General features: G+C 43.5%; 2 protein-coding genes across 2 annotated transcripts in view; one reads left to right on the plus strand and one right to left on the minus strand.

Moving 5' to 3' along the window:
- mfsd1 (major facilitator superfamily domain containing 1) overlaps positions 1–4,634 on the minus strand; it is a 19,107-nt gene extending 14,473 nt beyond the window's left edge. The window contains exons 1-7 of the mRNA XM_076282947.1: positions 4,361–4,634; positions 3,889–3,941; positions 3,286–3,398; positions 2,595–2,637; positions 2,135–2,202; positions 1,908–2,016; positions 1,387–1,489 (exon numbers count right to left, since the gene is read on the minus strand). Of these exons, the coding sequence (XP_076139062.1) occupies positions 1,387–1,489; positions 1,908–2,016; positions 2,135–2,202; positions 2,595–2,637; positions 3,286–3,398; positions 3,889–3,941; positions 4,361–4,520 (649 nt within the window). The 5' untranslated portion in view covers positions 4,521–4,634. The remainder of the gene's footprint in view (positions 1–1,386; positions 1,490–1,907; positions 2,017–2,134; positions 2,203–2,594; positions 2,638–3,285; positions 3,399–3,888; positions 3,942–4,360) is intronic.
- On the plus strand, positions 3,914–12,645 carry lxn (latexin). Its single transcript, XM_076282948.1, has 8 exons — positions 3,914–3,994; positions 7,807–7,942; positions 9,036–9,188; positions 9,588–9,650; positions 10,386–10,563; positions 10,765–10,901; positions 11,365–11,427; positions 12,145–12,645. Exons 1-8 carry the CDS (start codon positions 3,945–3,947, stop codon positions 12,292–12,294), a joined length of 930 nt encoding a protein of 309 aa, XP_076139063.1. The 5' UTR covers positions 3,914–3,944; the 3' UTR covers positions 12,295–12,645.
- Positions 12,646–12,956: the final 311 nt, after the last annotated feature.

The following is a 12,956-nucleotide window of genomic DNA, read 5'->3' on the forward strand; positions in this document are numbered from 1 at the left end:
TTCAGTCGTCTGCCCCAGAGGAACAATGCCTACAACTGGCATCTTGCTGACGAGACTTCAAAACCTTTAGAACCACTACATAAGGCTTTGGTTGCATGATAATGACAGACAGACAGACAGACATGTACGTCTGGGTAGGATTTCACCTACGGCTGTTTGAGACTGTGAAATGAGAGAGATGACAGGGTTTGACAGGGACTTGTAGCTTTTGCGTTGAACAATGAGTTTGGTTACACTTGGATGGAATTGCTGAGTGATGCCATCTATGGTCAGATACGTAAGCCATGATCTACCATAAAGTATCCCCTTAGCCGTCTTGAGTAATGCCCTCTATGGTCAGATACGTAAGCCATGATCTACCATAAAGAATTCCCTCAACTGACTCGAGCAGTGTCAGATTACAAGTTGCTCTGAAACATTAGGTTGAGCTGTTCTCTTATCGACTCCCGCAGATGACAGTGTGCCTCTGGCACGTCTGCTACAGTTAGGGTGCCAATAACAGGTCTGGGATCAGGGAAGCGACGACAGAATCCCCACCACAGGCTGACAAGGTGCTATGGATGCAAGTGACAGTTAACATATTAAAGGAGATGGGAGTTGAGTTAGCTGGACATATTAAAGGAGATGAGAGTTAGGTTAGCAGGACATATTAAAGGAGATGGGAGTTAGGTTAGCTGGACAAGCTGGACATATTAAAGCAGATGGGAGTTAGGTTATCTGGATATATTAAAGGAGATGAGAGTTAGGTTAGCAGGACATATTAAAGGAGGTGGGAGTTAGGTTAGCTGGACAAGCTGGACATATTAAAGCAGATGGGAGTTAGGTTAGCTGGATATATTAAAGGAGATGGGAGTTGAGTTAGGTGGACATATTAAAGGAGATAGGTTAGCTGGACACATTAAAAGAGATGGGAGTTGAGTTAGCTGGATATATTAAAGGAGATGGGAGTTGAGTTAGCTGGATATATTAAAGGAGATGGGAGTTGAGTTAGCTGGACATATTAAAGGAAATAGGTTAGCTGGACATATTAAAAGAGATGGGAGTTGAGTTAGCTGGATATATTAAAGGAGATGGGAGTTGAGTTAGCTGGACATATTAAAGGAGATGAGAGTTGAGTTAGTTGGACACATTAAACGAGATGGGAGTTGAGTTAGCTGGACATATTACAGGAGATGGGAGTTGAGTTAGCTGGAGGTTATTACAGGAGATGGGAGTTGAGTTAGCTGGAGGTTATTACAGGAGATAGGAGTTGAGTTAGCTGGAGGTTATTACAGGAGATGGGAGTTGAGTTAGCTGGAGGTTATTACAGGAGATAGGAGTTGAGTTAGCTGGAGGTTATTACAGGAGATGGGAGTTGAGTTAGCTGGAGGTTAGCCGATGACGCACCGATCATGAGGGCGATGCCCAGTGTGGTGGGGCCAGCGGAGCCCATCAGGTCCTTTATGCGGTCATACACCCAGCCCATGATGTTCATGTTCACTGTGCTACCCTGGGAGGAGAGAGAGAGAGAGAGAGAGAGAGAGAGAGAGAGAAAGAGAATGGGGGAGAGAGAGAGAGAGAGAATGGGGGGGAAAGAGAGAGAGAGAGAGAGAGAGAGAGAGACAAACAATAACAGAGGGAGGGCAAAAAAGAGAGGGAGAACATTTGAACATTTGGCTGAACTGATAATCAGACCAAAAAAAAAAACCCTGAATATAACTAAACAAAAAGTTGACGTGAAAGACAAAGTTTGATTGCCTGAACCTGTTCTTGCATCCAGTATGTCTTTTCTTATGATTGACCCGTATATCTTATGATTGACCTGTATATCTTATGATTGACCCGTATATCTTATGATTGACCCGTATATCTTTGACCTGATTTGACCGCAATCGTCTTCCCCCTCCTCCACTCCGTACTGCACTCACCAGGCGTGCCATGCTGAGCTGCAGGCCGAACACCAGGTTGAGCTCCTTGCCCTTGAACCAGTTCACCGCATACGTGTTCTGGGCCACCGCGAGCGATTCACCCCCGATCCTGTCCACAACAGATGCCCAACACAGCCATTGCTAACTGACCTTATATAGTATGTATTGGTTTGAAAGTGACAGTATGTGGGCGAAGAAATTTAATTTTGCAGGTCAATGTGTCTTACCCAAAGACAAATCGGCCCGCCTCCATCAACCAGAAACGGTTAAACAGAGCGCCGCTGGCAAAAATGATCTAGAACAACACACACACACACACACACATACATGCGATTATGTGTTCAGTTCAGTATTCTCTTTTCAGAATGTTTATAAAAGTTGTTGATATAAATAATGCGTCAGCCAAATGTAATGTAATGTAAAATAAAAGTAAACAATGTCACATTATGCCAGTGTCACATATAGATCAATAATGATGATGATCACATATAGATAATGATCACATATAGATCATAAATCAAAGATTGGTCGCACTCCAAACAAATTCTCTTTTTTCTCGCTGATTTATTGTCACTAGCAACAGGGGTAAGTAACAAATGTTTCGGCCTTGTGGCCTTCGTCGTTACTTTGCTTGATTTACTAGCATGAACTAAAAGTGACGCAGGTATGGCTACCTGCATACCTTACCTGCCCCACAAACACAAATGAGGCAAAGATGATGGTCCCTAACCTGCAAAAACACACACACACACACACACACACACACACACACACACACACACACACACACACACACACAGAGGGAGACACAGATGGTCAATTTACTGGGTACCCAATGGGTGAGGTCATAGATATAATTATAATTTTAAGAGCGTCAGCAGTATCAACAGAGCTGTCAGTGATTAAATGAATGCAAACAGCCAAAATGCTTTGGAAAGTGGAACAAAGCACTGGAGTGCTGTGCTGTGGGGTTCACCTGCGATAGGAGATGTTTGCTCGTTACACACCTCTGTGGTGAAATAAAATAAAGATGGCGTGGGCACGCTTGCGTAACATTAACGTGCCGACCGGGGGCTAACATTGATCTTTTATTCAGCAGTGTTTGGAAGAGTAAGTTCATTTTTTAATCACGCAATGAGGTAATGTCATTACATCATTAATATAGTTTGCCTCCAATCAAGAGGAGTGTGTGACAGCACATCTGGTGTGGTGATAAAGAACATCGTGATCAGATGACATTAAATGATTAATGTGTCAAGAAGTTTGGAAACAACAACTCAAGTGTCTGACTATCCCACTAACAGATGTGCTGTTTTCAACATACTGAACATATGGGTTGAGCCCAAGTCAAAACTTTATGATGGACAGCCTTGCTCACCTGATGCCAAATACTCTGTCCAGGAGAAACCCGCCCAGGAAGCACAGCACCACGTTGGGCCAAGAGTACCAGGCGTAGAGCTGCATGAACCCGGACGTGTTCAACTTCATGTCCTGTGTCAGGGGTTAATCAGAAACGTGCCAGTTCATAAACTATCTGAGAGGGCGAGATGACGTTAGTTTACTCACACCGGACACAGCATCTGGTTTAAAGTGGTTTCGGAAGAGAATCTGCATCAGGTTTGTTTTTAAACCACACAACCACTGATTGCAGTTGCATCGCTCTGGTTCTAAGTGTGGAATAGGCTGGAGATATGAGGTATGGCACTTATTTTGAGCTTATTAAATAAGACCTTGCCCTTGCACGTGCACTTTAATATTGGACAAAGCAGAAGAGGAGGCAAATCTAGGTTGTCACTGAAATTAAATTATGATGGGCTGAAAAACCAAGGGAGAGCTTCCCAAGATTTTCAAAACTTCTTTTCACAACAAAACCATGTCAAAGTGATGAAATCCCATGAATAAAAACTAAGGCCTCTGAGGGTAATTGAAAGACAATCGCTCCCGGGCTATTTAAGACGTCACCGACCCTTCGGCCCCTCACCTGAATGACTTGCGTCTGAAGAGCAGCGGGGTTGTCGTAGCAGAAGTAACTTCCTGATGGACAAGAACGAGCAGACAGGTCTGGACTGGTTAATCGGGAACATTTGGTATTTAAGATCACTTTAACTTTTCGCTCAAGTCAGATGTCGAGGTAACAACTCTGACTCTAGCTGAGAAGGAAACAGATTCAAAGTTATTTTCTAACTTACTTCACAAGAAAGTAATTGCTAACTAATACTTATAGTTACTCTCGAGAGGTGTTGAAATTCGCTTGTTGAGCCTGGCTGGCTAGAAACAGTTGTATAGCCACAAAGAAAGTATTGTTCTGACATGACTGTAGTTATTGCTTCCGATAATTAATTTAACAGTAGTGTAGCCTCAGTCAGTAAACATGGTAAGCTAGCTGTAACTTGACAGACTATCAGGCTAGCTAGTGTCATTTGCACACATTGTCATGGATGATGATTCCTTACCAAACCCAAGGAAACACATAAACACCAGAACCACAATTCGGTGTAGCCAGTGAGCCGGGTCACTACACGGGGATCTTCTAGCCCGGACGCTGCCATCACCCTGCCCGGTGAGGGGATCCTCTTCAGTTATACGGTCTTCCTCTTCTCCCATCCCCGCCATAATTGTCAGTGCACTCAAAACAATGGAAACCGTAACATTTGCTGTGTGGCTATGCTAGCACTGGGATACTTTAAACAAAGTCATGTGACCAACCGTAAACATGTGACTACATCAACTAGCTTCCGTAGACGGGCTCTGCTTCAACTCAATGCAGAGTTCTTACGGCAAGCCCCTAGCGGTTGATGGAATGACTGCAAAATGCATGATGTCATTATTTCTTTGCCCCGAAATATATGAAATGGGGCCACGGCGAAATGAGTCCAGTTCGACAAAATAAAATAAAAAAAATGGGTTTATTGGATATTTATAATCCACACAGGCCTTTTGGTTAAAAACAATGGGTCATTTGTTCAATTCCGTTTGGCCAACCCAGAGATTGTCCAAAGCTATCCTCGTCTCAGCAAAAAAACGTTTTGAGAAAATGCTTTAAAGTTTGTGAAGTGTAAATGAGCATATTATGTATATTTGTATGTATTCTACATGTATATTCATATATGTATACAAGAGATGTTAAGGAATATGTTCGTGGTAAAATGAGAAAATACATAATTTATTCTGCATTCAAATATTATCTCGAAATGGATTTCCGCGACACGACTTAGGCCTATTTCGTCGTGGCACGCCCCAAATGTTTTATTTAGCATTAAGATAATCAGTTCCTGGAGGCTCCTGCACGCTCCCACTCCCAAAATGCATATAGCTTATCATTTCCTTGCCATAGACATATCCCCACTTATCTATGATAATTGAGTTTATGATTGCATGTACTATTCATTATGGGTTATTAAGCACTTCGGATTATGAACAAAGCCACCCATAACTTTCCAAATTGTACGTTTTAGCATATTTATAGCTATACTTAAAATATTGTTGACAAGAATATGTATAGGGTGGTGACCTTAAAGATTTCCACTCCATTTAGTGTCTTTGAATTCCTACAGTGTGGCAAAACCGATAAGCCAGTCGGTAATGAGGTTTTTAAAGAAATATAGGCCTGAACAAATATATTTGCTTTGGGAGAAGATGGCAGAAGACTCCCTCACTGTCTGCTACACCTTTACCATGGGTCAGATCACCTCTCAATGAGAGTCATCTCCTGTGTCATTTAGAATTGCCCACAATTCACTTCGGCTTGGTCATCTGTTATGGAATTTAATCTAAGCTTGGCAAACTTTGCTCCACTCCCTCCATAGAGTAGGCCTACAGTAAGATAACAGTGCAGTAAGTTCATTCATTTTTGTGTAAAAAAAAAAGTGGGAGGGAGATGGAAAGTAGAGCTCAGTCTGCCAGTGAAGATCATATTTCATGATTATATTAATCAGTCAGTTGGGTCGGAGACATGAGAGGATTGATTGCTCCCCTGGACAGATTGGGAGTGGTGGCTGCTTCCAAAAACCTGTCTGTCTGCACATGTCCAAAAAGATGATCAGGCCTTGTCTGCATAGGAACTCATTTGATATGAAATAAAGCAAGAGGGTGTATGACTGTGCTGTATGTGGTCTATCCTGAGGAACTACTGTCCCCAGTCACTCCGGTGGTGAGGAGAATATTGTAGCGTGTCTAAGTTTCTAAAAGTATGTGAGCACAGTTAATGTGTTGTAATGGTTCTGATAGGCTCTGTTACCTGGGCCAGGGTTGGGGTACCACCCCCTTCCGGGGGGTAATGTGTGTGGTTTTGGGGGGGGGGGGGCGTAGGGAGATTACGAGGAGGTGTGTGTGAGTTGGAGCTCCTATTCGTGAGTGTAAAAGTGTGTTCTTGTGGCGTGGCTGTGGCCGACAACAGTCAACATTAAAAGTACCGGTTAATGGTAAACTGTCTCATCATTGGCACGGAATGTTACAATATTCTCTTCTTTAGGTTATTATGCCTAGCCTAGGTTACATTGTTTTATTCCAATTAATGCATAAGTATGCCATCATTGTTTGGGATTACACCAGAGGAGAATGGTGTTGTGCCTTTCTGCTTTGGGAGTGGAACATCTGTCACAGACCAGGGGGGTATTCCAAGTTTGTGGATTAGTGACACACCTGGGTACGTTAATTCAGAGTCAGGGGTAAACCTCCTAATAGAAGAGATGTATGGCTCCATTCTACTAACAAAGCAATGCCGTATAGGGCTCTTGTTGTAGGAGGTTTACTCTGAGTTAACTTACCCAGGTCTGTCACTAAACCATGTACTTGGAATACCCCCCAGGTCAGAATGGACACTAAACCACGTACTTGGAATACCCCCCAGGTCAGAATGAAAGTAAGAGGCCAGGAGCAGTGTGTTTTTGTTTTTTTATGACCTTTGCTGCCCTCTGCTGTTCAGTGTTCAGAACTGCAACAAGCATTTAATTTGTAAGTTATTTGAAAACCGCAGTATTGTGCCCACCCAGACTTAAGTTTTTAAGTAATCTCTCAAAATGACAATGTTTTGTTGTCAGTTTTTTGAGTTGAGTAGAGTTGAGTATTGCTTTTACATCTGCATAGATAGTTTTGCCATACAGTGCATAATGACATGCCTAGTCAAACAGAACACCAGTCAACCCAGTTGGAACTCAAAACCCACTTACATCTAACATTGCCAAGGATCAGTATTGTATAAGCATACCTTTACTCCATGCATTCAGTATTGTATAAGCATACCTTTACTCCATGCATTCAGTATTGTATAAGCATACCTTTACTCCATGCATTCAGTATTGTAAGCATACCTTTACTCCATGCATTCAGTATTGTATAAGCATACCTTTACTCCATGCATTCAGTAAGTGAAGAAATATACAGATCCTGCTGCATCAGTATCTAAAGACAGTGATGCATCACTGATACCCAGCACAGCAACAACTTATTCCTGATCCCGAGTCATTCCACAAAACATCAGATAATTCAAATGAAACTGATGAAATGTATTTTAGTTGGACACCAAACATGAGCTATCACTTTCATTTTGGGTATGTGCTTCACTGCCTGACCCGAGTGTCAAAGCACACACACACACACACACACCCACACACACACACACACACACCCACACAGTATAAACAGACAGATGGCTAGAGAGGGAGAGGAGGGGAGGGGGTGAAACTATGTGCTGTGTGTGCAGCTGTATGCCAGTGTCCAGGGGGGAGCAGTTTGTTTGAGTTCAGCAGGAAGTCGTCTGTTGTTTATCTGGACAGTATCAGCTCCTCTGCTCTCCCAGAGCCTCTTGCGTCAGATGGACGCTCCGCTTCTATCCAGTTTGTAACCGCGACAGAGCGCGGCTGCCCCTCACCCCAGTACTCTCTCTGCCTCGGTCTCCTAGGATGGGTCGTCCCGGGTGGACTCTCTGGGTCGTGGTGGTGCTTATCGGGGACAGCTTGGCCGGGCCTTACCGTCCAGACGCGGAGCCCGGGCCCCTCGAAACCAACAACATCGAGGAGCTAGAGGTGCCCCCTGAGGTGAGTGGGACGCTGGCTGCTGGACCCTCCTGGCAGTGAGACGCTGGCATGAGGCAACAGAGCTTTGCGGTTCATAAAATGGCCAAAATATGTTAAAATGTGTATAAATATGATCGTGGAAATATGTTTGCGCTGCCCCATTACCCCTGGGTAGTTAATGTGTGTAAATATTCTCGTTGGGTAATTTATTGTTTCAAATAAGAAGTATTCTTGGAACATTTACAGTTGTGCAAGTTGCAGATTCACCATTACTGCATGTGTACTTTGATATTTATGTAGTTTAAAAGTCTTGTTAATATAATAGTCTTTCATAAAGATGTTTTTCAGACTTACAAAGCTTTGAATTGTTTCAGTACTAGGAAATGTACTGTATACACTTCATTCAATGCCATTTATTAATATATAAACATAAACATGCCTCTTAAAGTATATTTACAAGAAGATATGTGTTGTGACAAAGTTTGCATCATGTTAACCACCAACACAAGATATTTAACATCTTACTTCGCGTATAACTAAATTTTATTTGAAAAATCACCATCCGTGTCAGTTTATGCTAAAGGCCTGTAAATTGTATCTATAACTGTAATAATAACATTGATAAAAAAAATGATAAGCAAGCCAGTTGGAGGACTTGTATGTGTGTGTATGTGTACACAGGAAAGGAAACACTCACTCCTCTGTCTCTTTAAGAGTGGGTGGGATCACTTCGACTATTTCAGGAAGTAGGAAGTGGAGTGTGTTTACAGAAGTGTACACACACACACACACACAAGGAGAAACTTTGGAGCTGTTCCACAAATTCTCTGCAAAATGTTTATTTATTTTTTTTATCTCTGACCACAAGAAGAAGGAGGAGATTTGAACTCTTCCATTCCACTGTGTTCGCTGAAGAAAAGGTTCCTCCTGCTCGTGCCCCTGCTGAGTCACAGAGTGGTCAAAGTCCACATGTAGCACCCGGCTGGACCACTCCCCACCCTGCTCTGGCCATTGCCACTCGTCCCTCACGGATTCTCACGCGGACGCGGTCATCGCCTGTCCTCATCTTTGCCTTTTTCTTGTGTCCTGTCTGTTGTGTTCCTTGGGGGGTCAGTTGGACGGTGCCATGATGTCTGATGCTGAGCTGGTCCCGCACCACTATCCTGCCCAGCGCGCGGCCAAGGTGGCCGTCCACTACCTCAACACCCGCCATGCCTCTCCCTACAGCCGCATCGAGCTGAACCGCGTCCACAAGGCCAGCCTGGAGGTGAGCTCACCATAGAATACAGACACACACACACTTACACAGACACATACACACACACACACACACTTACACAGGCACACACACTTACACAGGCACAAAGTCAGACAGACAGACAGATAGACATACATATCTATGTACATACAATGGCAAATGTAATATTCACAAAACAACTTCCTGACACACACACACACACACACATCCAAATGCACTCCTAGGCAGTGTGGTACAGGCAGGTTTCAGTAATAATGCTATGGTGTCCTTATCTGTCGAAAAGGGCTGGAATGCAGCTAACATAAAACTGGTAGGAACGGTGCTGGTTCAGACTGAGGTCACAATGCATTGCCTCACAGTGTGTCCTCTCACTTGATGGACACTGATGTGTTTGACTGTCTTCCTCAGGACTTGGGACAGGCTGGGAAAAAGTACCGCCTGCAGATCTCGCTGAAGGAATGTGTCAGCAATGTAGGTACCGGAATATTTATGACTTTTCTGACAAAGTGTGTGTGTGTGTGTGTGTGACTCTTCCCAATCACACCCTAGTCTGACTCTGTGTTGTAATAGGTGTGTGTGTGTGTGTGTGTGTGTGTGTGTGTGTGTGTGGTCTGACTCTGTGTTGTAATAGGTGGGTGTGTGTGGGTGGGTATGCAGTTGTCATGACTGCATAGTTATCATGTTAAACAGACTTGTTTCACAGCACACTGCACTACAACTACAGGATTGAGAATGAGGAAGTGTAGTTTGGGATGGTTGTATTTTATTGGTTGGTTTTAGAAACACATTATAATATATGGAAATGAGTATGTAAGTGTAAGCAAGTAGTAGGTTGCCTATGGCCTGTCGTTATTACAATGTGAAGTGTTTTACAGTGTGTTTCCAGTCAGGATTTCATATCCAAAAATGGTAAAATTGCAAATGAAAAGGTTGGATGTAAGCCAAGCTAGTGATGTCTAAAGGAGCTTGCACACTGCTCCAACAAACACCAACAAACTCCAACATTCTAAATCAGTAGGTAGTCTTTAGAATGTTCATAAAACCAACTGGCAGTCCACACTGTGGTGTCTCCATCCAACAAACGCCAACAAAGACAGACGGCCGGCCCACACTGACCCAACCTTTGGAGTATGTTGGAGTTTGTTGGAGCAGTGTGCAAGCTCCTTAAGCTGTTTCTTCTTCCCTCCCTGCTGTGCGTGTGGTCAGACGGATCTGGGCCAGTGCACGGCGGAGTTGCTCTTCCCAGGGGAGCAGGAGCAGAGGGCTCCCCAGGTCCAGTGCTCTTGTGAGGGGCTGAAGAAGCTGAACACCAGGGCGGAGGAGGACGCCCTCTTCCAGCGGCTAAACACCTCCAACAGCCCGCTCTCCGGGAGCAACATGCCAGGTACTGCACCTGCACCTGTGCCCACACCTGCCTGTGCACGCACTATTACAATAATCAGCAGTTATTTTGGTAAATGGTTAATTGGTTTGTTTCATACGTGCAGATCGCTTATGAAAGTGTGTGTGTGTGCGCATGTGTGTGCGCGTGCGTGTGTGCGCATGCTTTGTGTGTGTGTGTGTGTGTGTGTGCGTGTGTGTGCAGATAGCTATGGTAACGTTGCTCCAGAGATGAAGCCCATGTGGCACTTGGGTGCTGCAGCAGCGAGCTTCGTCATGCTGAAAGAGTCCAACGAGAGCACTCTCTACAACATGGCCCAGGTGGCCAACTTCACCCAGCTGGTGAGACACACACACACACACACACACACACACACAAAAACACACACACAAAGCGCACGCACAAAGCGCACACTAAAAAAAACACACACACACACACAAAAAGCACTAGTAACCTACACACTTCATCTCCACATACAGGACATTTCACATACATGTTAGTGTAATTTAAGTGATTCATTATGGTCTTCTCCTTAACCTGGTGCAGCCTGGGTTATAATCTGCCTCACTACCGGTGCAATAATCAACATCTGCAAAGTAACTAAATGTAATGGCAATGTAAAATAAATTACCTATTAGCATTGCTTGGAGCGCAGGTTGGTAGAAGATAGTTAGCCTTCAGTGAAGTGCACAGAGAAAAGCGTATGTGAAGGCTCCTCTGTAGCCACTCAGCCACTCCATTTGGGCTTTGGTGTGAACTTGTCCAACTGCTCACTAACTTGTCTCTCTTCCCTTGTTGTGACAGGAGACGGAGAATGACCAGCTGAGGTTTAAGTATCACATCCTGCTTCATGACATGATCTCTCAGGTGCAGTAAACTCATTCCTACTTCAGCACCACTAAGAGTCCTAACCAGCTTTCTCTCTTATTTTTACAGTTAATAACAGTTAATAGTGGAGCGGTTAAGCGCACATAAAGTATTGTGCATTTTATGACTAAAGCATGACATTTTGTTCAGTGTTTCTACACACCTTGAAGTTTATTTTCAGACATGGAGCCACTTCAGATCTGACCTCTGGGGCTAGATATTTGCTGTATAACACATCTTTGAGGAGTAAAATATTTTTACCAGTCATTCCAGAGTTCTACTATAAAGATCTAGAACTTACACTAACTGCCCTTCAAACTGGTCGCTTGAGTTCATTATGACGGTATCAAATGGAACCTTTAATTGGCAACATTCTAATCACATACAAATGTGATTTCTTTTTTCACCTTTAGACTACTGCTATTATGCCGATAGATAGATAGATGGATCGATCTAAGGAACCCCTTTTTGTCAACAATGTTTTCCTTTAATTTCCTTTTAATGTCATGTCTTGATGGCTGTGAATGTCCAGGCTAACAGTTTCCTGAGCAAGAGCAAAGATCTGTGCACTTAAGAGCAGCCTTTTTGCACCTGCAACGCATAGTACACCCTTTTTTGCTGCCACAATGAATCAGTTCATAACAGCTGTTATAATGTGTGTGCGCATGCATTTCTAAAAGCCAGCACTTGACCACTCTAATGCCTCTGCTTGTGTAGGAGATCCTGCACTGGAAGCTGCTGGTGGCCTGGTCTCCAGCAGGGGGCGTGAGTGTGCCACAGGCAGACTGGGAGCCCAAATGCCACCACTGTGAGCTGCCTTCGGCCAAATTAACACCAGAGGCTACCAAACCATCTTCAGCCAGCTGAACCCCACATGATCAATGCCAGGTTACCCTGAATCCCTCACATTCCCACATGATCCATGCCAGGTCACCCTGAATGGTCAGCAACAATCCCCAAGATGAAGAGAAAAGCACTTAAGGAGTTGGACGGTTATGGTTAATGTGAGCAGACTCGTTGGTTAACTGTTTAGCAAGGGTTGTATGACCGGTTTGTTCCACAGATTAAGTGTTAAAAGTACTCAAAACAGGAGCTATAAGCATATTACTCCAGTTTACGTGTGCAACTGCTTGTACCATCACTGATTTTGATATAAAGCCAAATAAAGTTCACTGATTTTGATATAAAGCATAATAAAGTGTTGTTAAATATGTATAAGGGTTTGGTCATTGATGTTGCATAGACACAATGCTCTAATCAGCACAAATAAAAAGCCTGGACACAAACATCCACTGGACAAATGAAAATGGGTAATTCAGCACTTTTTTTTACTTTGAAGTTTTGTCAGACTGGTGTTTTTTAACTTTCAGTTATGTTTGTCTGTTTATGATAGACAAAAAAAGTGTGCCCCAGAAACAGGAAGAGACTGCCGTAAGATATAGGAAGTTAGATTTGAAGTTTTTTTCCATCTCCACAGAGGTTCAATAATGCAATCACACTCTTGATTATAGTGGCTATGTACACTGACT

The sequence above is a fragment of the Alosa pseudoharengus genome, unplaced genomic scaffold, assembly GCF_046254945.1.
Source record: "Alosa pseudoharengus isolate Yale_2024_CS ecotype anadromous, Long Island Sound unplaced genomic scaffold, YU_APseudo_1.1 YU_APseudo_1.1_scf_13, whole genome shotgun sequence".
Classification (NCBI taxonomy): domain Eukaryota; kingdom Metazoa; phylum Chordata; class Actinopteri; order Clupeiformes; family Clupeidae; genus Alosa; species Alosa pseudoharengus.